General features: G+C 39.8%; 1 protein-coding gene across 1 annotated transcript; it reads right to left on the bottom strand.

Moving 5' to 3' along the window:
• Window positions 1-351: 351 nt before the first annotated feature.
• LOC140270860 (guanine nucleotide-binding protein G(I)/G(S)/G(O) subunit gamma-2) lies at window positions 352-23000 on the bottom strand. The gene is made up of 4 exons (XM_072366099.1): window positions 22798-23000; window positions 7082-7158; window positions 3283-3404; window positions 352-1323 (listed from the first exon to the last, which is right to left on the bottom strand). The coding sequence occupies exons 3-4, from the start codon at window positions 3367-3369 to the stop codon at window positions 1195-1197; spliced, it is 216 nt and encodes a 71-aa protein (XP_072222200.1). The 5' UTR covers window positions 3370-3404; window positions 7082-7158; window positions 22798-23000; the 3' UTR covers window positions 352-1194.
• Window positions 23001-27671: the final 4671 nt, after the last annotated feature.

The raw sequence follows: 27671 nt of genomic DNA, 5'->3' as shown, positions 1-27671 counted from the left end.
GCCCAAAAACATGCATGTTAGGTTAATTGGTGACTCTGAATAGTCCCTTGGAGTGTGAGTGTGCATGGTTGTTTGTCTCTGTGTGGCCCTGTGATGGACTGGCAACCATTCCAGGTTGTACCCTGCCTCTCACCCAGTGACAGCTGGGATAGGTTCCAGCCCCCCGCGACCCTAAATTGGATTAAGCGGGTATAGAAAATGGATGGATGCATGGAGATGTCCATATTGGGTCTATTGATTCATTCTTATTTTAATATTGTTATCGCATCCACATCAAAGCTAATCTGCACAAGAGAGGAAACAGAGAAGACTGTCTATTTCATGCAGTAATGAATGAAACAAACACACACATTCAGAAGTCACAGCACAGCACAGTTTACTTGCTAGTTGTTTTGTACAAATAGTAGAAAGAGGGTTTATGTCCGAAGGAGACAAACTGCATCACATTTGACAGATAGATGTTGTTTACATAGAGAGTGATTTTCAGAAAGATGTAAAGAGAATCACAGAGTCGAATGTTTTAAACATCCCATTAAAAAAGTTTTCATTAACCTGTTGGTGTAAAAAAAAATGAAAAGAAAGAGACTTCAGTTATTACTTACATACATTTAGAGAAAGATATCTTGGTAAAGTTGGAGTAAACACGAAAAAAAAACAACTTCAAAAACATTCCAATCATCAGGTGGCGTCTAGTGACCGGCGTAGTTTTGTTTGCTGTCCTGCAGAGCTCCAGCCACCCACAAACCATTAAACAGAACATCTGGAAGTCCCAAAAGATCCACAAAATATTTTTACTCTCATTTAGTCTTTTTTTTTTCTTTTTAATTTTATCTAATTTTTTTTTTTTAATTCTTATTATTTTATTATTCTTAATACTTTGTACACATCACAACCTAAAGACTTGGGAGGCTGACTTGTTGTCCATCACCTCTCGGGGTGGTTATCATCATACTCTCCCTATTGTATTATCTAAAAGCACAGATCCCTTCAACATGCCGCACATTCCTTAAATATCAATCACAACCACTTTAATGGTTATATGTTAACTCTGCGTTTTTAATTTTTTGCACTCTTTTAGTGCCGATCGAGAAAGTGGGCAATAAACGCCATGCCCTCTTACTAGATTTCTACGTATTTTGTACGTCCATGTTCAAAGTCCCACACAGAGCAGACTGCTGAAGGGCCATGCTGAGTTTACAGAATGGCACAGAAGAACTTCTTCTCCCTGAATGGGTTCTCTGACGCTGGCACCGGCGACAACAGGGGGTCTTCTTTGGCATGAGCTTCGCAGTATGACATTAAGTCTGCCGCTGCCTTAGACACCTGCAGTGAGACACATATCAGTACATGATGTCATACTGGTTTTATTTTTGGCTAAGCTGACCTTCTTGGGTTAGCTTAACATTAAACTAAACAAACTGTTTTGGGTTAGCTCAACAAAAAAACTAAGCTAACTAGCTTGGCTTAGTTTAGCTTAACGCAAGACTCAACTGCTTAGCTTAACATAAGAACTGGAACCAGAAAGAAACTTAAATAATGTTCTGTACATTTCTGGATGATTCTTTTTTCAGCTTGCTTTTTACAGATTAAACAATATATAACATATTAATTAGCAAGCTTGAAAGGAGTTTAAAAGTCAATTTACTAACAATATTATTCAACAGAATCAACAAGTCTCTCTTTTCTAACACATTTCTGCAGAGACCCCTGACATGTGCAGCAAAAAGTTGTTAGCTGAGACTAAAGACTAAAAAAGCTGGCAGCTGAAATTAGTTTAGCAGTTTACCATTATTTGTCTCTATATACTGCCTTTAATGTACAGTGCAATTCATGTACAACTGGGACAATGCACATGTGGGCACATATGCACGTGACGATGACCTCCTGACAGCAGAAGAGGAGCTGCTTTGTTTATTGTGTTTGGCTCGTCAACAAAGAAAAAGCACAATCACTTAACAAGGAAAGCCTTGAGGCTGTTAAGTATAAATTTACACATGAAATACATACGAAACACCAAAGGAGTGTCCAGTTTATTTCTATGTTGCATGTGTACAACAAACAACTCCTCTTGTTGCGTGGAATGTCTACTATGGCTAATAAACTGTTGGATCCTTAAAAAGAGCTTGAAGAGTTTTCTGTGTCAATTAAACCAGAGCAATGACAGCTCTAGTGTTATTCCTCTCTTTGTCATCAGTTTATTGCCAAATAGCAAGATTTATACAAGAATCTGCAAGTCCACTTGGTCTGGACTAAACAGCAGACACTAAAATGCACAATCAGCTGGCTGAATGATTTAAAACAAAGGAGCTCAGATTAAAACACACATGGTGGAGTTAGTTTGTTCTCTTTTAAGGACACCTTCACAAAAATGTATACTGCTAAACTTAATTACAGAAGAATTTAAGCTACCACAGTAATGTAACATTACCAAGAGAAGCTATATTAATCAATATGTGAAATTATATCAATCAGTATTTGTAATGTGCATATTAATTAGTAAAATTGGGAGAAAATCTACTGTCTACTAAGAATGAACATAGCAAAATACCAAGAAAATACGCTCATTTCAGGTGTACCCAACTTTATCTATTTTCCCAAAATGTAACCATAAAACAAACATTGTGTTGCGTTGAAGAACACTTGAAACTCTTAACTGAGACTGTAAACTTATCCGAAAAATGTTTACTGAGGCAATCTTTTTGTAACTACAAGAGTTGCCTCCCTATCAAAAAGAGCTTTAAATAGATCCTTTTTTTTCCCCTTGTTAAGTGGAGTTGGGTGTAGCACTTATGAATAGTCAAAGCTTTACCTGCAGTAGACAACAGTCTAAACACCCTCAGTTTGGAGAATCAGAAGGTTTCGTGACGGGCAAGCTAATCTTAAACCTCTTCAGAATGGGGCCTCCAGAAAAGCAAATGTTTCACCATCTAAAACAGCTCAAACCTGAGAAATTTGACAGCAGTACCAGGAAGAGCACTTCTGAATCAAACGGTTGTTTACTTTGTCATTAAATTTTTTCATCAGCAGACGGTCTGTGTTGCAACAAGATCCGTTGAAATCTGGTCCAGGCTGTAACAGCCGCAACCTGGATCACATAATGGCCCAGTCCATGTGACTGTCTGATGCAAAAGTGAAAATATCCTCTCATGGCCTTCTTCAGGGTAGCTACATGATGTGACAAAACGTTTTTGCACGTGGAGCAACATTATTACAGTAATTCAAAATAATAATAATAAATGATAAAACTTGAGTCAAAACGGGAACCGAAACATGCCAGCACACCTTTATCCGGTCAATGTTGGCCTCCATCTTCAGCTGTTCCACCAGCTTCCTGGCCTGTGCGATGCCGGCCGTGTTATTGCTCGCCATGGCCGCTCTCAGTCAGGTTTTGTCGTCTGCTCAGCCTATGTGGAGGAGAAGGACATACAAACATCCCAGACATTTTAGTTCACAGATGAGCACAACAGGCACGCAAAGAGGAGTGCTAGTAACAGATAGCCTGTTTATTATCACATGCCTGTGAACACACACACACTCACACACACAGACACAGGCATATTATTTATGGTGTCAGTTGCTAGGCAGCCCCTGACAGTGAAGAGGAGGCGGAGAAGGTGGGAGGAGAGTGAGGGGGAGGTGTTCTGTCCGGCACTGTCTTTAAAACTGATAAATGGATGAAGGGCATTACTGGTTTCAGAAAGAAAAGCTGTTACTTTCCACTGAAAATGATGTAGTGTCATGTCAGAGCATTGTCTGTCTTAGAAAGGTCCACCTCAGGACCTCAATTAGGATAAAGTGTGTATAGAAAATAATGAATGAATGATAACACTTCTCACTTCAAGCAAAGAGAACGTGGTGAACCAGACTGTTGATATAAGAGATTTAGAAAAAGTTATATCTGACAGTCCACATTGCGCTTATTATCTTTGGTTTGATGAAATATATAATCCGAAAGTCCTGATACTAATTTTAGAAATTCATAAATGCTCTTACTTCATTCATGAAGACTCATTCTTCATAATATAGTTGATAAAGATTACAACATCTTATGTGTCACTTTTTTCAGTATATTTTTAATAGGCAACAGTATCAAATGTTAATTATGTATTAAAAAATTCTATGTACATATTTCTCACATAATTACTTATCTGAATTATTCAAAACCTTAACTGAAGCTTTTTGTAGAAGCTAATAAATACTGTTTTGTTGGAGAAACTTTTAATCCAAAAATCCCACAGGTCCTTTACCTGAGTTAAGATCATTATAATAAATCACTGAGGCCTTGTACTGTGTATGAAAGCATCTGTGTGCATTAGGTGTCTAAACCCCTTTTATTTCTATTTATTCATCACTTGTCTATACAGAGTTAAGTGCTGTCGGTTGATCCCCTGTCCTAAATAACCTCTTCGACTAAACGGATCAAGCTCTTGAAAACAGCATCCTCCTTGATGTTAGATCAATCGTCCCAGCAACCCCCTCCGTCATCCTTCTGTGTGCACTGTGGTGTGACTCAGTCTGGGGTCGGTGCTGATCTCAGTGTGAGGCAAAGCATGAATATCAATGCTCCATGGTGGCACATCTGCTCATCTGGCAAGGTAGCTGAAACAGTAATTTAAAGCTCAGCACTGGGTCGCAGGTTACACATATTTGTACACAGTGATTAGAAGAGTCCATGTTGAATTGGAGGCAGCATGTTGTTGCAGTGGTTAGCACTGGCGCCAATCTCAGGTGGAGCTGTTCAGTGTGGAGTTTGTCCCTCCCGTGAATTGTCTCCTGATTAGACATCAAATCGCTGTGAAAAATGCTTAAAATATCAACTGATGAAACTTTTCGGAACTGTTGCACTTCCTAACTCAGTTTGAGGATGACGACAGTGAGATCTGGTCTACGCAGCACTTAAAACAAGGGAACAAAAATGCGTGTCAGAATGTACAATATTTACACTTTCTTAGGACCGAGACGTTTCCTCTGACTGGTGCTGGGACATCTCGGAAAGACATCAGTGCAAACCAAGTGACAGTTTGAAGAGTATTTATAAGCTCAAACCTGCAGCAGACTGAATGAATTAATACTGTAACATAAACAGTTACTGCAGCTGAGGGACCTGGTAGTTCTCACTACGAGGACAACACCACCTTGTAGGGACATAGAGTCTCAACATATAAAGTTATTCATAAATGATAGTGTTTTTGGTGTCATTAATGTTGGAATTAGCTTGTCTGGGTTTCAGACAGGTGAAATGGGAAAATGCACATTTTCAGAAGTAATGAGAACCTTGCCCTGTAAATATCTTATCCAGTTCAGGAATTCCTAACATTTGAGGACAAAGCAGTCCAGTTTATTTGTTTGTATTATTTTTTGGTTGTGAAATGAACGCAAGAATTATGTACAACTATATCAGGTCTGAATGCAAACCTCGCCTTCGTCCTCCACCAAAATGAAATAGGACAAGACTTTGACTTTGCTAAAAAATTTGTCTTTTGATGTCCTTTTGTATCAAGGCCATAATATTGTTTCAACACTCAGGGGAGACGTCAAAACAGGCCAGGGTATCTTCAGACTATTGATAGGGATATATGTCACTCTTTAAGGTTTCTGGGATGTCTCTGGAAAAGTAGGTCTTCCGTTTTTACACAAAATACCCTGGTACAATAGCCTAATTTATGAAGACATGACACAGAGAGGTGACCTTTTTAATAGCAAAGCAAAAGCAAAGCTGTCACTGAAAAGACATATAAAGGAGAGATTCCAACATTGAAAACTTGTCTCATGGACAAACTCCATGTCATGATGTACTTGAGACCAGACTCACTGGTTCAAGTTAGCTGGATGTTAGCATTTTCACAAGGAACACATCAGTTAGATCGAACTTGACTAGGCCAATATTTAACATGACTACCCTCCATGTCCCAGTACACAACCCCGGTCCGGTAGTCTATTTATTGACCAAAGTCTGTCTGAGTCTGTTACAAAGGTGATTCTGTAAATACACCGGGATATCATCTGAGATAAAGTGGTAAATTTACAAGACTGAAACTCAGAACTCATTTTGCGGCCCAATGAACCAGTCATTAGACTGATAACGTGGTGGTTTTAGGGTTTACACCCTTATTGTTGCTTTATTTTTTAACTGTGAACATAGTATAGATTAGAAAATCCATTGCACCAGCATGAGGTTTTATTGTGTTTTTTTAAAGGAAAGTCAAGGTTTCTGCATGTGCTCATGTGCAAGGCCGTTGTCACATTTCTTTCTCATTCTTCATAATAATGTGGACTGAGCATGCCGAATACCCATCCCCCTGGATCAATCCCCAATCAGAAGAAAACACAAGATGAGAGACTTTGCAGAGAATTGCTGTTATCTGCAGCTTTACAAAGTTCTCTTGACTGATTACAAGCCCATGCATATGAAACTTCAGCACGACCGACTCATGAGGACTGGTTCGCACACTTGGACTAGGAAACTATGTGCCTGACTTCTCCCAGTTTATACCTCTAATATTTGAAAAAATAAAGAAAAAAAATTAAGGTAACCTGTAATTTATCAAACCCTGTCATTGAATTTAAAGTCATTTACCTGCTTATTGTCACTGGAGTCAGTGAAAATGCCTGACATACCCTGACATTTTCATATCTACAGAGAGTAGGGTGAGGAGATGGTGACATGTAGCAGATGTCCATGCTGAAATGGCTGAGACCTTAAAGTAACAAAAAAGGGTTTCAAGCAGACTGAGTATATTGTACCCTGTCCTTTCAGTTTCAGAAGTTTTTTTTTTTTTAACTTCTCTTTCAGGATAAAGTTTTACAGCTGCTCATGTAAGACCTCCTTTCTTTCTTGTCTCTCTGTCAGCTGCTCAAATATATTCACTGTAGTAAAATGTTGTATGTGGTGTCAACATGCTGGTGACTATGAAAGTCTAACCGGCATAAATAAATAATGCATTCAGAGGGACATGGACCTTTGCTGTGTCAGTAAAGTGTGCAGTTGCAGAATGACATTTATGCCATTATTGACCACACGTGGCTTAATATCGAGAAAGGGGCTGCTTTTTGCATGCTTCTCCCTCTTGCCTCGGCTTACCTTGTCTGCTTGCTCCTCCACACTCTGGCCTGGTGTCAGCCCTTAGTACAGTCAGCAGTTTGTGTCCGTCACACTCTCTGTAAACAAGGAGAAAGAGATAAAGATAGATTGAAGAGAGTGCAAATCAGAGCTCTGACTGCTTTCATTCCCGCATTCCAGATAAATTGCAGTGAGGCGTTTGTGTGTAGCCTCTGTCCCCTGATCACTGTGTGTCAGAATGTCACAGCTCTACACCAGGAGAAACACTGATGGAGAAACACCATAACAAACTACAGAGGGAGGCGATCGTGAAACACGAGTGAGGGGACAATTTTAATTTTATGATTTTCTAGGGCCTATTGTCATTTCATTGTCATATACAAGGCTACAGCTAGCAACCCGTTAGCCGAGCTGAGCTTAAAGACAGGGGGCAAAGACAAGGTTGCAGTGTTAGAAGGGGTTCATTTAAATAATTTGTAATAGAACAAAATTGACTTTATTCAGCTCTGCTTATAAATGGAACACGTTGGACAAGCCACTTTCATATTTATGTACTATAAAGCTAAAGGAAGCAAGTGTTTAGCTTAGTTTAGTTAGTATGCTAAGGAAGTTTGTAGTTTCCATTTTAAACACTTAACACAGAATCAGACATATTTTTCTTCTGTTTCCAGTATTTCCATTAATTCAGGCCTGAGGGTGGTGTTAATCTACTTAGATACCTCTCATCTAACCTCTCATCGAAACAACCAAAACCTGACATAATGTCATTAAAGTTGCTCTTCCGTCAGTGTTGACCCCGCCTTTCTCTTTATCAGATCAGCCTCCTTCTTCTTCTTCCTCTTCTGTTCTCAACCGATTAATTTTTCTGCATCTGTGATTCTACATCTCAGCCCTATGCAGCTTCTGATAAATGGGCCAATTACCCTGCATGAGCAGATCTGCGGAGGAAGGGAATTCCACCCATCGTAAATCATGGCAGCACACAACAATAAAGTAACGTTACAGTGAGGCATCCATTAACAAAACCTCACCAACAGCCCCTGGGCCAAAGTATTTGAGCAGCTCTGAAAATGCTTAGAGAGGGAGATCTTAGTGTAGTGCACTGTCACCATCCTGATATACTGGTGTCATTTATCTTCGAGCTTACACTGTGTTATGCAAGCTGTATAATGATTTTATCAGTGCATCGACTGACAGTGTGCAGTGGTATGTATGTTTTTGTCTTTAAAAAAAAAAGGTTTAAAATTTGAAATCCTTAAATTATACTTTATATTACATTACTAATACCTATCCATACATTACTTTGCTAACACGTTTCCCCATGTTGTTAAAAGTGGTCTTGAGGTGCAAGTAAGTCCTATATTTCAAGTTCTTTTCATTTTTAACTGAAAAAAAAACTCCAGCAAAACATAGCATGATTCACATAGCCGGTTAGTGACATTACCTTTCCTCCTTAGAAATGGCTTCACATATCAGTGACAGACACTCACATGACGTGTAGCTTGTGACCGTATCAAGTTTTATTTGTTTAGAGCACAAGTTTTGTCAGGCATTTGGCTCATCACTCAATGACTCACATTTGCATCTGGTTTCTTAAGAAAATTGTGCAACTGTCTGTTGTTTGGTTTGAGGGCGGAGGGGACAATCTTGACAACATTGGAGAGGCTCTGTTAGCAATGTTGTTGGAAATTAATTAATGGACTGATTGACTGGCCTCTTTGATCACTTTGTTTTAGATGTATGTTCCCATTAGTTTAAGAAAATAGGTGGTCATTTTAAACAGTAACTCTATATTGTTTTTACTTGTCAAAGTTCTTCTGATAGATTTTGAGGTAATCTGTCATCAGTCCATCTGAAAGTTGAACATTTACAACACTTTAAGCTGATATAGTGATGGGTTATTAATTTTCTTTTTTCACCTCATACACATGTCATTGGATATTCATAAAAGAGTAGTGTGGAGTAACTGTGGTATCATCCATAGGTAAGTTGGCTGACATTTTGAGGCTTCAAGTTTATTATTTGGACATTATCGTCTTTGGAAGCAAAAGGGAAGTGCAAGTGTAGCCCTAATCCAGTTGAAATGGGTGATCTACACACGTGGACAAAATTGTTGGTACCCCTCAGTTAAAGAAGGAAAAACCCACAATTCTCACTGAAAGCACTTGAACCCTACAAAAGTAACAATAAATAAAAATTAATTGAAAATTAAATAATCAAAATCAGCCATTACTTTTGAAATGTTGATTAACATAATTATTTAAAAAACCAAACTAATGAAATAGGGATGGACAAAAATGATGGTACCCATAACTTAATATTTTGTTGCACAACCTTTTGAGGCAATCACTGCAATTAAACGATTTCTGTATTTGTCAATGAGCGTTCTGCAGCTGTCAACAGGTATTTTGGCCCACTCCTCATGAGCAAACTGCTCCAGTTGTCTCAGGTTTGATGGGGGTCTTCTCCAAATGGCATGTTTCAGCTCCTTCCACAGATGTTCAATGGGATTCAGAATTCAGATCATGGAAGGCCACTTTAGAATAGTCCAACGCTTTTCTCTCAGCCATTCTTGGGTGTTTTGGATCGTTGTCCTGTTGGAAGACCCATGACCTGCGACTGAGACCAAGCTTTCTGACACTAGGCAGCACATTTCTCTCCAGAATGCCTTGATAGTCGTCAGATTTCATTTTACCTTGCACACATTCAAGACACCCTGTGCCAGATGCAGCAAAGCAGCCCCAAAACATTGCTGAGCCTCCATGTTTCACCGTAGGGACAGTGTTCTTTTCTTCGTATGCTTGGTTTTTGAGTCTATGAACATAGAGTTGATGTGCCTTACCAAAAAGCTCCAGTTTGGTCTCATCTGTCCAAAGGACATTCTCCCAGAAGCTTTGTGGCTTGTCAACATGCATTTTTGCAATTTCCAGTCTCGCTTTTTTATGATTTTTTTTCAGCAGTGGTGTCCTCCTTGGTCGTCTCCCATGAAGTCCACTTTGGCTCAAACAACGACGAATGGTGCGATCTGACACTGATGTATCTTGGCCTTGGAGTTCACCTTTAATTTCTTTGGAGGTTGTCCTGGGCTCTTTGGATACAATTCGAACGATCTGTCTCTTCAATCTGTCATCAATTTTCCTCTTGCGGCCACGTCCAGGGAGGTTGGCTACTGTCCCGTGGGTCTTGAACTTCTGAATAATATGAGCCACTGTTGTCACAGGAACTTCAAGCTGTTTAGAGATGGTCTTATAGCCTGCACCTTTAAGGTGTTTGTCTATAATTTTTTTTCGGATGTCCTGGGACAATTCTCTCCTCCGCTTTCTGTTGTCCATGTTCAGTGTGGTACACACCTTTTCACCAAACAGCAAAGTGACTACTTGTCTCCCTTTAAATAGGCAGACTGACTGATTATGAGTTTGGAAACACCTGTGATGTCAATTAAAGGACACACCTGAGTTAATCATGTCACTCTGGTCAAATAGTTTTCAATCTTTTATAGAGGTACCATCATTTTTGTCCAGCCCTATTTCATTATTATTTTTTTTTTAATAATTATGTTAATCAACATTTCAAAAGTAATGGCTGATTTTGATTATTTAATTTTCAATGAATTCTTATTTATTGTTACTTTTGTAGGTTTCAAGTGCTTTCAGTGAGAATTGTGGGTTTTTCCTTCTTTAACTGAGGGGTACCAACAATTTTGTCCACGTGTGTATATAAACAGTCATCTCCGCACAGTTATCATGCGCTGGCAAATTAGCTAGAATAACTAAAAACTGTCTCTTGTACCAGTCTGGAAATATTTTTTCCTACTGTAAAAGCTTTTTTCTCTAGCTTTTTGCAATAGTACAATCGACTGACTTTTGAGACACATTTAGGTTGTCATGCGATTTTATCACATCGACCCATTGTTAAATAGCAATGTTGTTCAACATCTTTATATGTTGCAGTTCATTATAAGTATAAAATTGTGCACAATAGCTATGTTTTCCTTACTCTATTTTCCCACACAGGTGAAACTTAGTATAGATCTGTTAGCATGTCACCGTGCTACATTTTCATACGTGTGCCACGGTGATGATATCCACTTTCCACATCTTATTAGTTTGGCCTCCAATGCTTATACAGAGGAAAGAAGGCATGGTGGAAGGTGCTAATTAACTGAACTTTGTGCAACACATTGCTAGTTTGAGACTCATTCTGCTCAACATTTTCCACGGTAATTTTTCTACTTCCACTCTTGCTTTCTTATTTTTCTACCGGGCTCTTACCCCCAAATGGTAAGTGTCGGGAGTTAAAAGGACAAAGTTTGGGTTAGAAATATTATGGTCATGGTTAGGGCTCAATGTCCTTACAAAAATTGACATAGTTACTAGTTACATAGTTAGTTAATGCCCAACATTCATCTTAATTTTTAGTGCAGACCTGTGTGACAAGTAATAAGACAAATAGCAAATCGTTCAGCAGGTGCAGCTCATAAAATGTAAGGCAGGTTGTAAGTACTTGGTTAAACAGAAGAGTTGCAGACCACAAACCCTTCATACCAGTCATGACTCTTTCAACACGCATAATTCACATGATCTACTGTTAGCATTAGTCATAGCCACTTTAAATTCTAAATATTTTGTAGGAGTAATCCTAAAATCTCTGGAGTTTTCTTCATATTACTAAAGAAAATGGAAAACTGTTACAAAAGTTGCTGTACCCTCCTCTAACAGATTTACTTTCTGTTTTTCCTCCACTTCTGTATCCTGCAAAAAAGGTTCGATAGCCAAATGTCTAAAAAAAAAATGAAGGAAAGAAATGAAAGAAGTTTCATCATTTGATTTCTTTGCAAGCTGCTTGTGTCATCATATTCATATTGCAAAGTAATATAAGGGGATGAGAGACAGGGAGTGTTAAAGGAAGAGGGTGCAAGCAATTCTTTAAGCCCACGCTTTAGCAATGTTGTTCCCTACTTTTATGGAAGTAAATCATCTTGAGCTGAATTGTACAGAGGAAAAAAGAAGGAGAGATGCATCATAGGTCAAGAGTGGTGATCCATTTCTCTCCTGCGTACCAGCCTTCTGCTTCCCGACCCTCCCTCTGTGGCAGACAGGTGTTCGGTGATGGGACTGCAACACCCCCGTCATGCTGTGCCCTGCTGCTAACACTGCTGAATCAATCTGACCCCCTCTGCCATCCTTCCCCTGCCATTTGGAGCTGTATTTGAACCTCTTCCTGCGGGTTTTCAGGGGGTCTGTGTTCATCACGATGCCCTCCGCACATGTGATTATAGCTGCTGCTTGAATCAGGGTGTTGCTGACTTAAAGGGTTATTAAGTGCTGCAGGAAACATCCTGCTGAAGAAAAAATAATTCCTGGCCTGTCGAGGGTGACGATCTGTCGCATAATCCCCACGCAAGCTGATTCTCTGCTCGGTTTCACCCTTCCCTCTCTTCTTTCTTTAATACACATCTTTTAAAAAAAATTTTTTAACACCATCCAAAGAGAGAAATTACAGCAGCCAGACAAGGAGTGTTCTGTCCTCTGTAATGCCCAGGGTGTGAAATCAGAGCGTGGTAATTAAAAATGTGTCTCTGGCTCAGCCATCTGGACCCTGGAGAACCAGTGATTAACCTGCAAGAGTCTGCAGGGACGCCAAGAGGCAGGAAACGACCATGTTCTGAGGGCCTCTTAAGCCTTGTGTGTGTATGCAAACAACTGACCATTCACTGAGCTCTGCCACCTTACTTATTGTTGTGACACCTGGCAGTCTTACACAGATTACAATGCAGTTGCAAGGATAACAGTGGCAAATTTACTTACTAGACATTTTTAGTAGTCAATTAAACAATGGCTCTTTGTTCTTCAGACCAGGCTCAAGAAGAGAGAAGACAAGCTGTCGTCCAGTTTTGCTTCCTGAAATAACCCTTTCACAGAAGTATTGTTCCTATATTGAAGTGCAGCATTAGTTTGCCTTAATATTGTAAAATGTTGTAATTCTGACTCTGAAGTTGGAGGAACTTCATCAACCCCGACTACAAAATCCAAGATAGCTGCTCAGTGCATAAAACGTGGTAAAAGTTGTAGTAATACACTGTTGATCAACATGTTTTCACTTTATAGCCATCGAATACTGACACTGTCTGCATCCTTTTTTTTAAGGTGCAGGGTATTCAAGATTCTTCAACATACAGGGTACTGCTCGGCTTAACTGACTTAATTATTCGATGACATGTCGTCCTAGTATTGCAAAAAAACTGTCTGTGTTTTTGTAATACCACACAGCTAAGTTTAGCTCTTAACCTAAACCAATTGTTTTTAAAGTTTGATGAAGTAGTAACAAGTAGAAGGAATGAATGTAAATGATAGAGTAATGAAGTAAAAATGAGGAGTTAATGAGATAAGGAAGCAGAGAAGCAGGCGTTCCTCCGGCCTCATAATGAACTCAATGTTTCTTGTTAATGAATGTGCTCTGTAGATTGATATTGTAAGTGTTTCCTGTTGGTTGGGGTCAGTTCAGGATGCAGAAGGACAGTGTTGTAGAGCAGCTCCCTGCATACTGAAAAAATATGGTAAAGAGACGTCTCTGTAATGCAAAATCAGGGTGTTGCACTCTGGGAGCACCCAATGTTTTTGAATTATGCAACAACAGAACACTGTTGTAGCAAATCATGGTTCACCCTCCTCATTAAAGTTCTGTGTGACTGAAAGGATCAGAGAGGATCATAACGATAACTTGAGGAGGCAACCTTTTGATGAAACTGGCTTAAAGGAAGACGTTTTGGATACATATACTCAACATTATGACACTATACGGGGAGTTCATGATAACTTCTAAAATGGAAAAGTCTGAAATGAATTTGGTTTAAGATTGTTTGTAAGCGGAGACAGACAAACAAAGTGCCTACAATTGCATGGGCCACCTTTAATTAGATTAATAATAATCAGAAAAACTAAAAAAAAAACATGGAAAGATTTAAATCAGATGTGACTGATTGGTTGCCGTGTAATCTGAAGGAATTTAGAATCAAGACTGGTGGTGCAAATCTTCTGGTAATATGATTAACAGGAGAATCTCACCATGCATACATTTAATTTGATTATACTCAATTTTTCTCTGACTGGAACAAATATGTTTTTTTCTGTGCACTCTCAAAACATGTGAGAGTGAGGTGACAGTTCCGATAAATATTTCTCAATAAATAAACAGATATTTCTCATTAAGTCCCCCCTCTAAAATTCATCTTCAAGCTCTTGGTCTGCTCCTGGATGAATGAACAGAATAATGGTCTGCTTTCACTCTTCGCTTGTTTAAAGACTGAGAGAAGAGTATGTTGTCAATGTCTTTTCACCTGTCAAAAGAGTTTCACTCTGTTTAAATACTTTGCAGCCTGTAAGCATACAACTTGTTGGATTATTTCTTTACCTCTATATTTAGCGTTCATGTCAACATTTACATTTTAGTTTTTACTTGGAATTGATTCTCCAGACTGGATAAACATTTGTCCATGTAAACAGAACTAGTCCAGCTGAATGAGACGTGCCATTTTTATGGTATTGCTAACAGTGGCTAATACCTTACCTGATCGTTAGATAAACCCCACTCAGTTTCCAACTTTTGTTACTGGAACGCAACCATTTTAGGTATGACGGCCTTCCCAACTCTGATGTTAGAGGTAAGTGGATTGCACATAAATCAGAGACAATAGCTGATAATAGCATGCGTCTCAACTGTGTTATTGGAGGAGATTTAAGTGTAGATGGTTCACTAAGAAAATCTACATGGTTCAATATTATTAGTGGCTTGATTCTTTCTTGTTATTTAGGTGGACTAACTGTTTGAATAAGGCTTACATGCAACACAGTTTATGACTCAATTTTTGTTACTGTAAAAGCTGACATAGTTCTTTTCTGAGCCGAATGAGTTATTTATATTTTGGGTTTGACTGCAAAACAGATGCACACACACACACACGCAAACACACGCACAAAATAATCAAGAACCTTACTGTGGATTTTCAGGAAGGTAAGGTTATCATTCATTATTTAAGAGGCAAAAACAGCGGGGCATGAGTGTAGAAAAACACTCACTTGTTTGCAAAAAGGTCAGTCATCTGAAGGCTCACAGTGTGACCGAGTGACTGTACTGTCCTCTGTGAGTCGTAGGGAAATAAGCTGTACTGCAATGTCGCTGTGAAACAAGAGGCAGCGAGGTGATCACTCATCTTTTGACAGATCTACAAAGATGCATACTGATAATGCAAGGGTACACTGAATGACAGTAAGTTTTAAAAAAAGATGTGACGGTAAAACCCTCTTCAAAAGTGTTTTGTAAAGTGACCTCAACGAGGAGAGGTAACATGAAACGGACGTCCAGGGTTATTACTGAGCACAATAAAGACGATATTGACTATTGAATGTAATATAGCACTGCTTCCTGTCCTTGAACAAGAGAAAGGCAACATATGCACACAAGGACAGAGAGAAAGTGGTGGGACACAGAGAGAGCTGAGCTGTCAGACAGCTATTGGCCGCGTGTCGAGCTTCTTGGCGAATCTGGGAAACGCGGCCATTGTCTGTGGGGACGGTGCTGAGTGTGACAGTGAGTTTGCACTCAGTCCTGTACATGTATCCTGCCTACGGTCTTAGGGGGGCTGCTCTAATCTCAAACATGACAGACATACCAATTAGTTTTTCCTGCATTTTTTACACAGTCACATGATCAAACCATACCATAAACTACTGTGAACAGCAATCTGTGTGTCTTATTGAGTAACAGGTCCTCACACCTAGACAACATAATAGGTTTAAAGCCGTGAATCTGACGAGTCATTGTCTTTATTTTTCTGACTATGCCTGCAAAAGTGACCGCAAATATGTTTGAACTTGCAGTGCTGCCAGCTGATATCCGATTTTACTCCAGTGCAGGAGCCCTGTTCAGCATTCAAATCGAAGAAGACAGATTAGCTTATCTGAGTGCACATCAGATCATTAGAAGACTCTAATCATATAAATTAAGCAAAAGTGGAGCCGATTTATTCAGATTCCGCAAACTTCCCAAAAACCTTCATTGCTACCTTTTCATAATCGCCCTCACTGGCACACCCTAAACGACTCTGTGAAATTGCTTCGGTTAACAATTATGTATAGCGGGCATATGGGTGAAGTCTTGCTTTTATTTGAGGCCTGTATGGTTTAAATGCAGATAAGTGTAAAGAAGCTAAATTATCATAAAATGATAACTGATGGTTATCATATCTGGTTAATGTTCAGAATCTTTTGCTCACTATTAATGGAATCAAAATATTGTCCCTGGCCTACAGTTTGGAGCATATTCATTCCTGGTAACATGCTGTAGACTTTAGATAGCCAGGGCCTCAATTAAATGTAACTTTACAAACATGGCAATGAGTATAAAGTCAAAGTGACTAAATCTACAGCTGGAGGTGTTAGCTAGCTACAACTAGGGTTGTATTCTTTTTTATTTCTCATTTAGCCTAATTTTAAAGTGTTTTATCATAAAACTCTCAGCCTCATCTGTAATTGTGAATGACTGCATTTATATTCTAATCGATCTCTGAAAGCACTTCATAATACAAGGTTTTTAGCCTACACATCTTTTCTAAATCATACACACACTCAGAACCCATATTTCCATTCATTACAGAAGCAAGTCTGACGAGATCTTTTTAAAAAGCTGCTACAAAAGAAATGTGATTGTTTGAACTGGTTTAAAACAAATATGCTAGGTTGCATAGTGCCTTCAGATACCATTTGCACTAGATAGATAAAACTGACTTGAACTGAATAGAATAGAATTGGTGGTATAGGCTACATTGCAAGTGGCCTTAATTAACTGGAAGAAGTAGTTGTCCAAATTTGGAAACAAACCTTGAAGAAGAATACATGACAAACGCAGTGGACATCCACAAAAGGAGAATTAGGAGAGCTATTTTCAGGAATTACTTTAATCTCTGAGAATGTCTGGGTGATTATGTCATATCTTGGAAGACATCAGTCTGTCAAATGAGTTTACTGTGAGCTACCTCAGATCGTAAACAGCAAGTGAGTCATGCTATTTTAATCTTTACCAGGTCAAAAACGAGTCACAAAAGTGTTTTCCTGACCCCTAATAGGCATCAAGAACTTATTCGAATAGGTTAAAACAACATCAGGGAAGCATATTAACTTTTTGCACGAGTATTTTTTTTTAATTATTTATTCACCACATCTTATAGACATAGTGTGAGCATGTGTGTGGTTGTTTGTCTCGTTTGTCTCTGTGTGCCCCTGTGATAGACTGGCGACCTGTGCAGGGTGTACCCCGCCTCTCGCCCGATGATCTCGATCTCGCTCCAGCCCCCCAGCGACCCTGACGGATTAAGTGGGTATTGAAAATGGATGGATGGATAGATGGAAAAAACAGCAATGGAAAGCTGACGAATATCTTGCCCATGGACACCTCAACACGTGGACTAGGGAAGTGGTGAACTGATTTATACACCTTTGAAATGGATGTCCAGTCCACCTCCTAAAGCATTGTAGTATGAAATGGGTGTTGTTTCAGACTTAACAAGGGAACGAGTTAACCAATCATGGTTTGCTGGGCGATTTTAAGAATGGTTACATCTTCTGGCTTATTTTGCAGACTATATTTAAAATATACAGGTGGTAAGTGTGCATGAGATCAATGCAGGTGTCTTGTAAATCATAAATTTTGCATATTGTAGTTGAAAATCTATTTGGAAAGCAGCTTTTTGGTATGTGGGTGAAGAATGTTGAGACAGCTTAGGTCAAAACCAGATAAAATATCCCTAACATGATAACTGAGTCTTAATTTCAAGCTAATTTCCACTGCTTTTTATCTAATTAAAAAAAGTTTCTTAATTATTCAGCATATCATTTAATGTGTCACTACCTGTTGGGCAGACCACCACTACCACCCACGATCCTTCGATTAGCTTGGACATCTGTGCCACCCCCAAAAAGCTCTGCTCATCCTGCCATGTTAGAGACTGTGTGTGTACATGTGTGCACATGCACATGTGTGTAGTGTGGGTTAATCTAGGTCCCAGAAGGGGGGAGGAGAGAAGGCAGTGGCCCAGGAAATTATGCATCCAGTGGGAGTCGAGGAGGCAGCAGGGTGGAGGGTTATTGCTCCAGGGAGCGCAAATGTGGTCCATTATGTTTATCAAATCAAATGATCGAAGCCTGTTGTGTTGGTTCTTTGTTGGCTTAAAGCAGTGACCAAGTGGTTTGCTTTTCATTAAATGTTTTAAGCTTTTAAAACCTTTGGTAAGGGTGTTGCATAACAGCAGTGCAGTTAGTGGGGTAGAAACAATGTATGACACTGGTTGTCACAAGAACAGCTACAGAAGAAAAGGGGCTTTTGTGTGACAAAAACAGAAATATTAACACCAGCTTCCAGCCAAATAATTTGTGATTTTTGGCTATGAGTAGTTGGACTGCTTAAATGACCCTGGCCACTTAGGAAGGAAACCAGCAATAATGATCCCCAAGTTTAAAAGATAAACTTCCTGTCCCATGTGTCATAAATGATAGTTTTACTAGCTTTTGTGTTCGTGAAGCTCTCTGCTCAGTGCTTCAGCTGTTAGGAAGCTGCAGGATTTTTACATTTGCTTGCGTGAGGAGGCATAAACATACTTTTCCTCTGGAATCAGTCAGCATGCAGTGAATAACACGGCTGGTCTCCTGGGCTGTGAACAATATTACAAACATCCGGGCTTGTTTAGGTTGAGAATGTGCTGCTTGGACCTTTTCAAACCAATGACTCACTTTTCCTGCATGTTTAGCTGTAAGATAATCAGTATGTGTGTGCCTGTCACAAAAAGCACAAAAAAGATTGCTTGGAAATTCTTATTGGTTAGTATTTACACAGCTAACAGACTTACAGCTGACAAATGATTTGTTACTTAAAGCCCAAATGTTAACTAATACTCACCCTCAGGGATGAAAATCAAAGGCCAATCTAATTCACAAAACTTGGGTTCAAATAAGGCTTACTGATAAGGTTATTTTAGATGCAATTTGCTGGGAGACTTGGACTTGAGAATCATTTTGCCACTGTGACTTGACATTGACTTGTCTCAAAGACTTGAAGGATTTGAGTCAGAATTCAAAGCTTGCACCTAAGTCACAAAATCTTTGTACGTAAAACCTAAATGTAGGTGCTTCTCAAATTCAAAGGATGCTTTCTTTGTTGGATGAATCTTTCCAAGTCACATTTCTTTTGGGTGAGGAAAGACTTGGTGCTTTCATCTCAAAAACACATAATAGAGCGATCCCAGCAAATGAGATATGTTCCAACCTTCAATTGGGCCCTAGTCACAATGGTTGAAAAACTGACAAAGGGTATCAACAATTTATAATGGCAATTTATATTTAGCTGTCCATTGATGAGCATTACCATGCCAACAACTTTACAGTAACATTGTGCGAGCATCTTCTATCTGCACAATCTCCGACATAAGATAAGGATTATGCATGTTTTTAGAATGCAAAGGGTGTGCAAAAGAATTCTTGAAATTTCACAGAATGAAGGACTAAAGCCTAGTTTATGCTTCTGCGTCACGTCGACGTGGACCGCTACGCCGTAGCCTGACGCACACCTCCAAAAATCCTAACTGTGCGTCGCGTTGACTCTAAAAGCAAGTGATAAGTCTGCTTTACCATGAGGCTTTATAGTTAATTTGCATGTGAGGAACTGATAACAGGAGAGGCTTGTGCAAACAAAAAAAACTCTTCTTGAGAATTGCGCATGGTTAAAACATGTATGGCTGAATTAGCCCAGTATTAGAAATGCTCATTGTGAAACAGTGGAGAGAGGACAGGCATCATCTTTTGGTGGGCAGGAATGTAAGTGGTGCCATTTTAGCATGTTCACAGATCCCTCATAATATGGAGTCATATCCCAAGCCATTTTAAGACCATGACAGGTTTTTATGTGGCAAAGGCTTCCATAAATACAAATTTCAGGAAAAGAGCTTTCTGAGATTATTAATGATTGTAGTGGGATTATGACATAAACTTTAAAAGCAAAACCGATGTTTTCGGCACAACTTGGTCCTGTCGGCTTCAAATGCGGCCAAGTTAGGACTCAAGACTTCAACTCAAGTCAGACTTAACTCATGAAATTTTTGACCTGGGAATTGCTTGATTAAGAATGTGAGACAAAATCTTTTTTCAGAATTGAGAGGAAAAACTGCTGGAAATTTGAAAACATCACAAAAACAAGGACTTTGAATCTTCAGAAAGACTCAGAGACTTCCCAAGGTATGTTGAGCCTAAAGTCAGATTCTTCTGTGTCACAGTGGTGGCTCTCTTTTATTCTGCTGGATCACCATGGTAACTTGGGCTGAGCTCATAAACTCCTTGATAACAGTTTATGTTTTGTAATAAATCAACTGTAAAACGAGGCCGTCCTTTCACTGGTTCTTCTCCTGATGATATCCCACACAGCAAAATTGGACTGAGACAACATTTAAATGTTGACATGCAGAAGTACTGAATCTATACTGATGCCTGACATCATAACTACTTTGAAAGAGTTTCACTGACATTGAATTAGTAAGACTAGTAAGACTAAAGTAAGTAAGACTAAATTACTGACAGAAATCAATTATTTTGCAGTGATCTTAAAATGCCTCAAGTTCATTTAGACGATGATCAAATGTTGCCATTTTCACCACCAAATTTAACCATAATACCAAGACATACTTTCAGCATTTACTTTAGGAAATAGATGTCAACCTGAACTAAAAATCAACCCTTATAATCCCAACTCAGTGTGGAATAAAAACTTAGACAATACGTTGTACATGAATAGTTGAGTTGTCTGTTGATGCCACCAAAGATCTCTGCAGTAGGAAGACAAGCTGCAGGCTCATGTTACCATGGGAACCAGCCATTGAGTTAGTGAATTTTAATGATCTATATATGTTTTAGATTTTGTATCGAGTTGCCAATAAGTCCGTTCAGTACTGCTGATACTGGATCAAACACAAATTATAAAAACATACATACACAAAATTAAATCAATAGAATTTCACATTGATTTGGTCTGAGACTTTAAGTTTTCCCTATTTTATGGGACATTATCAGAGGTTTAAGAGGTATATGTGCAGCCGGCACAAATAGCCGGCATATCTTATCTCATCTCATTCTGACTTCTGTCTTCTCTTAACTGCAGTATTTTAATTGCACAAACAGTGTTACTTTAGGCCTTAATTTTTTCATACTCTTTACACCTCTTCATTCATAAAACCTGCTCTCCTTCAGAATGAAGTGTTAGGTGGTTGGTATATTCCACCCGGAATACTTATGCACTCACTGGGGTTTCTCTGACAAGTTCACGAATGTTTCTGGATGCTTTTACCCCGACAGACTACAGGACAGTCAAAAAAGCTTCAAAATCAACACCGTTAGAGCAAACAAGTACAGCAAGTGCAAATGTCAAAGCAGTGCAACAACATCCTTCCCTTCACTTGTTACGCATCCCGCGAAAGATCCATCTTAGGGAAACTGTGGGTTTCAGTTTCATGTAGTGAAATTTACACAGAAATAAACAGGGTTTTAGAGGGCTCATTTAGCTTTAAAAGGAGGATTTTTTTTAAAAAAATTTTAGTTCATGAAGAATGGCTGTTTTTTTCTTAACGTCTTCCATCCCTCCTCTGTTCCCACCCGGTTCCTAACTGTTCTCAAGGTTTTAGATTTTTCTTGTTTTTCGCTGGATACTTAGTGAGAGACTCCTCAAGTCTCAACATCGGAGCAACCCGTGGCCTTGGAGAAGTTTATCTTCCATATACAATCTCGACCCGCCTGGGCATGAGCTATTGCGTAATTCTGACTTGTAGTGTGCATTTGCAATGTCCCTGGATATGTAACACAGATGCACACACACGATTGGATGATTTAATATGAGTTGTACATGACGATGTCTTTGTGTGACAAGAGTGGGCCAAACAGCACATCTGCATTTGTTTTCTTGATTTTCCTGTGATTGCTGATGCTGTTGTCATACTGTATCTGTCCATGGGCAGAATGAAAACACCAACCCCCCTCCTCATCCTCCACCTCCTCCTCATCCTCCTCCTCTCCTGGCCATCTGCCTGATAAAACCACTACATGGAGCTTGTGTGGTCAACTGCTTTCTCTTCGCGGCACAGAGGGCGAGAGGGTTTGGAATGGCCAGAAAATCTCACAGGAAGCTTGTGTGATCCCTCTCTAGTTCTCTGATTCCTCTTGTCTATTTCATCCCCCTCTGTCAGCCATACAAACCACCTTTCCATCTGTCTCTTTCTATGTCTTTTTCTTTCCCTTAGCTTGAGCAAATATTCCCTGAAACAGATGCCCTTAATTCCTTTGGCTCCACATTATAAGATCTGCCCAATCCTGAACGAAGGAGAAGGAGGGAGAAAGAAGAAAAGGGAGGAAGGCAGCCCATTCTTCCCTCCCCTCACAAATACATATGTATGAAAGGAGGTAATGGATGAGGGGATATTAAGCCATGGTTCACCTCCTAGCAAGGAGCATATTAGTGATTTTTTAGATGGAGGAGGGGATTCTGTGATGTAAATCAGCCAGCAGAATCAATCTCACCCCTGGAGCACTGACGAACGACAGCGTGTTCCTCCTCTGGAACACACCCTTTTCTGGATGCAATTGACCCAGATGCCTTCAAAACATACATAGAAATCATATCAGCAAAAAAAAGGACTAATTCAAGAATCATACCTTTGTGGTTCTTCTCCAATGAACTCTAACACATCCAGTCCTGTGGAGTAGTATCCACACGTTTACCCCTTTCTGTGACACAGAGTCAGTCAGTCAACCGATTACATCCACACACACTTCTCTCTATGTATGCCTTTCCTCCCTCACTCTCTATCTACTCCAGATGAGATCCTCCCTACGTCCCTCCTCACTGCTGAGTCTCCACCCTTCAGCCAACTGCTCAGGCTGCAAGAAACTCCCCTCCTCTTCCTCTCTCCCTCCCTCTGTCTTTGTGTCTTTTCTTTTCTGCTATTAGGACAAGGTCTCTCTGTCTATCTAAACAGCTACTGTAAACAAATGCATACCAGGAAAGCTGACAGTCAGGGCTAACTGGATTTCATTCTTGCACATGTTTAATTCTTGACTCGTATTTCTTTCTGTTTGGGTGACATAAATTAAAAAAAAAAAAAACTTCTACAAAAACATCCTGTATTGCACACAAACATGTGCCCCGGCCTCAGCGGAAGCTTTTAATCTTCAGTCGACTAGTATATCATAGTGAAGCCATCAAGATCAAACCAAAAAAAAAAAAAGCAAAAAAGAAGAAGAGAGAAACTGGAACAAAACATACAAACAGCAAGCTGTACATCTGGGTGTTCCAGGATGCACTCAATTAGGGTGAGATCAACAAAATTAAATGTACAGTGTATACATGCCGCTTGTGTGTATGTTAGACTGGCTGCTACTTTAAACAAGAAGATTGTTTTTGGTCCCACATGTTTATGTGTGGTCACCAGCAGGAAATTTGAAACTTGTCTCAATAGATTTAAGTGAAATCTGGAGGGACAGCTACAATCCCAATGCCAAAAAAAGTTGTGATGCTGTGGAAAATGGAATTCAAAGCAAATGCAATGATATGCAGGTCTAACCAGTATTTTTTCTTTATAATAGAACATGTAAAACGGATCTAATGTTCAAAATGAAACATCTGACTTTTCTTGAAAAATGTTTGCTCATCTTTAAATTGATGGCAGCAATGCATCCCAAAAAGGTTGGGACAGGGGCAATGAGCAGCTGAAAGCATAAGCAAACAACTAGATGAACAAGTTGCAGCTATGTAGGTTAATTGGAAACAGGTCAGTGATGTCATTTCGTATAATTCCGTTATTCCCTATAAATCTGCAAAAACTGCATCTGGAGCAATTTCAGGATAATGTTCCTTAATGTAAAATTGCAAAGACATTAAATATTTCATTATCTACGGTACATAATATCCTAAAATGAATTCTGAGAATCTGGAGACATTATGTGTGCAAAAATCAATATTGGATGCCCAAAAACATGGTGACCTTGATTCTATCATAGAAATCACTGCATGCGCTCAGGAAGACTTTCAGAAATCATTGTCTGTGAACACAGTTCACCGTGTCATCCACAAATGCAGGTTAAAGCTCTGTCATGCAAAGAAGAAGCCATATTAGAACAAGATCCAAAAACACCGCCATCTTCTCTGGACTCAAGATCATTTAAGATACGACAAAGTGGACAGCTGTTCTGTGGGCAGATTCATTCGTTTGACCTTCCTTTCTGGAAATCATGGACATGGCATCCTCCAGACTAAAGAGAGGACGGTCCACCCAGCTTGTTATCAGCGCTCTGTTCAAAGGTCTGTATCTCAGATTGTATAGGGATGCATTTGTGCCTATGGAACTGGCTGCTTGCACATCTGAATAGACACCATCAATGCTACCGCTATTAGAGCCCCATCTTGATTATATCTTGGCTTTTTTTGGGGAAGGCCTTGCATATTTCACCAAGACAATGCTAAACTACATAGTGTATCTGTTACAACAGCAAGCTTCGTAGTTGAAGAGTCTGTAGTCTGCTGTACTGACTAGCCTACAGTCCAGACATGCAAAATACAACAAAGGCAGCTAGGATACTATATCAGATTGGAATGGGACAACATTCCTCTCCCAAATGTCCAGCAACTGGTCTCCTCAGTTCCCAGATGTTTATAGACTTTTGTTAAAAGAAGAGGGGGTGGTAAACATGGCGCCGTCCAAACTTTTTTAGCTCATCTCTCATTTTTCTTATCAAATTCAAGATTAGATCATACAGTATTTCAGACTTTTGACTTCCACCTCACATTGACATGTGGCGAAGGTTTTACTCTGGCTTTTTGCTTAAAAAGCTAAAAACAACCAGCAAGTTCTTCATGAGTTTTACATCAATGCACGAGTGATAATGATCCAATGACATAGACGTCAATATCACTGCTGGGTATTCGAGTACCATAAGTTTATGCTTCCCGGAGGATGAAGCTTATTGAATATTGGTGGCACTGTTTTGGGTTTGAATAAAAATGTTCCTATGCCCTTTGATACATGATCATCGTCAACATTCATGTGCAAGAACTTAGGCGATCCCTCGTCTTTTTAAAATATTTAATTCATGAATAAATATCTCCGAAACAAACGGTATTCCCTTTAGCTGCATGTTGCTGCAAAATGTCAGCCACAACCCACTCACTTGGTGACTCTGAGCTCATACGTCCACATGCGTGCTGTGTGAATCTACTGTGCATCTGCTCTGATGCATGTTATGTTGTTCGCCTGCAGGTGAACCCAGTCGCCCTTCTTCGTCGTCGTCCCCTACCGTCTGAGCGTCACGTTTTCTGTGAGTCACATTTTCCTTAACTCCAATCATGCAGTTATTTTCTGGGAAACGTACAGTAGCGGATCACATGAAGAGAAAGATGGAGAGGAGGAGGACGGAGAATTAATGAGTCATGGTTCCTGTGAACGCAATAAGCTTGTCACCAGGATACCACAGTGATCCGGGATAGCCCTTCCTGGGCCCACTAAGCCAGTGGCTCCCAACCTTTTTCTGGCTGACATAGCCCTGCTTCCCTTTCAGCTCGTGCTCTTGAGCATGTTGCAGTAATTGCCTACTTATGGCTAACTACTTCAGCCATTAGTTGGAGCTCTCCATTTACACCGAAACAGTTCATGTGCTTTAAGTACTCCTGGTTGGGAAGCATTAATCTGGGCTGCGCTTTGGGCTTGTTGAGCACCATCAGGGATAGCAACAGAAAGACCCCTCCCTCCATCCCTGGGGAAGCGATAAATCCAGGGATTTGTTTATTTGTAATCTGATTACTATGTTTTATTATCGGCTCTGAGGATCATCTCTGAATCTTTTAGTGTCATTGCAGCTGTTTATCTTAATAGGCTGGTTTATTAAGTGCCGTTAATCCATCTTTCAGAGTGCACAAGCAGATGTGTTGACTTCAGAGTTGGTGTCACCAAAAGAGTCTCTTCTTCTGCTTAAGGTGATGTTTTGAATCAGCAAAGAAAAATTCCTCAAGTTTTTCAGGAATTTGGGCGTTCCGTCTTGGACGTAGATGGACCAGTTTTTCAAAAGGTTGTAAACATTCTGCCCAAAATGCTGACCAGAGCCATCAGGTTTTTCCACTCATCGGCAGCGTCATTTTGTTTGAGCAGGAGGCAGATGTTTGTACTGTCCTGTATGTGCAGTGTCTGTGTGGAAGTGTGCACGTGGGGAGGGGTTATCGTGCGAGCGGGGGAGGGGCCTGGATTTCAATCTCTGATTTGCGACCATCTGCCTCCTCCAGGCAGCTGCGCTATCCCAATGCCCCATGGGATTTACAGAGAGGTCACCACTGCTGCTGGAGACGTACTGTCACCTAATACTCTCAAACAATCAGCTCCAGTGATCACACACACACACACACACACACATACGCTCACAGATGGGTAGATAAGTTACATGGAAGTGTCAGAGAGGATGCAACTGAGAGACTGTAACAGTAGGAGCATCATCATGGTCAGCTCCTGTCACCATGTAAAACCAAAGCACCACAGGAAGCAACACAAAAGAAAGAAAAGGGGGGGGGGAGGGAGCAGGGCCAAAGAATGGATTTCCCCCTCTGTGTTGCCATGGCGACAGCAGTGGATGGTGGATGACTGATTTCCCGTACAGCTGTGGAGAGAGGGAAAGAGGTGGAGCTTGCAGGGGAAAGCATCCATGTTTTCTCTTAAAACTATTACGTCAGTGCCTTTGTGGTGATGTTTGTCCAGATATCGAATACTTTGACTCTGCAAAATCTACAGCCAGAGAGCAAAAGAGAAACTCAACTCAGGCCACTCAAACTTTTGGTCCTGAAGCTTTCAGGCACATGTGGGCGTTTAGACTGAGGAGGCAACAGATTTTAGAGTGATAAAAAGGTTGTTTTCTATACAAACGATCTAATCTAATCAAGTAAAATACATGTTTCCATGTATTTATTTATTTAGTGCCCAGCTTTGGTCAATTTTTTGATTTTCACAGGAACATTCACAGGAAAACTGTGAATGTTTTGTAGCATGGACTCTTAAATTACAAAGTGGAACTGCAAAATAAATGTCTGCACTGTCTCCCCTTCAAAGGCTAAAACCCTCGAGCTATCCCTGCCTGAGCTAGCTTTAGCTCAGCAGCTGTTAACAAGTAAATTAGGGTTTTTGTGTTAGCTGTGTATTGGAGGCTGTATTTGCAACTCTCCATATTGTTTCCACTGAAACAGTTTTATATTTTACAAGGATTCTAGTTTTACTTTGTAAAACCAAACTGATGTATAATTCTCAGGACGTCTTCCTATCAGAATTGTTGGTATTTTGTTGCACAGCACGAATTTCTGGTTTAAGTGAATTTGCGTTCATGTTTTTTTCATCAGTCACAAAAAAACATTTGGACTTGCTAAATACAAGTCCAAATACAAGGTTACATTTATCAACTGTGTACTGTAAGATACAAACTTACATGTGAGCTTGACAAGCGAATGTATTGTTAGAAAACAGGTGTTGCCTGAGGTGGAGAAGACAGAAGATGCTGAG

The sequence above is a fragment of the Leuresthes tenuis genome, unplaced genomic scaffold (assembly GCF_036924035.1).
Source record: "Leuresthes tenuis unplaced genomic scaffold, fLeuTen1.0.hap1 SCAF_15, whole genome shotgun sequence".
NCBI classification, from domain to species: Eukaryota; Metazoa; Chordata; class Actinopteri; order Atheriniformes; family Atherinopsidae; genus Leuresthes; species Leuresthes tenuis.
The sequence above is the reverse complement of the archived record's forward strand: the minus strand, read 5'-3'. Positions and strand labels throughout refer to the sequence as shown.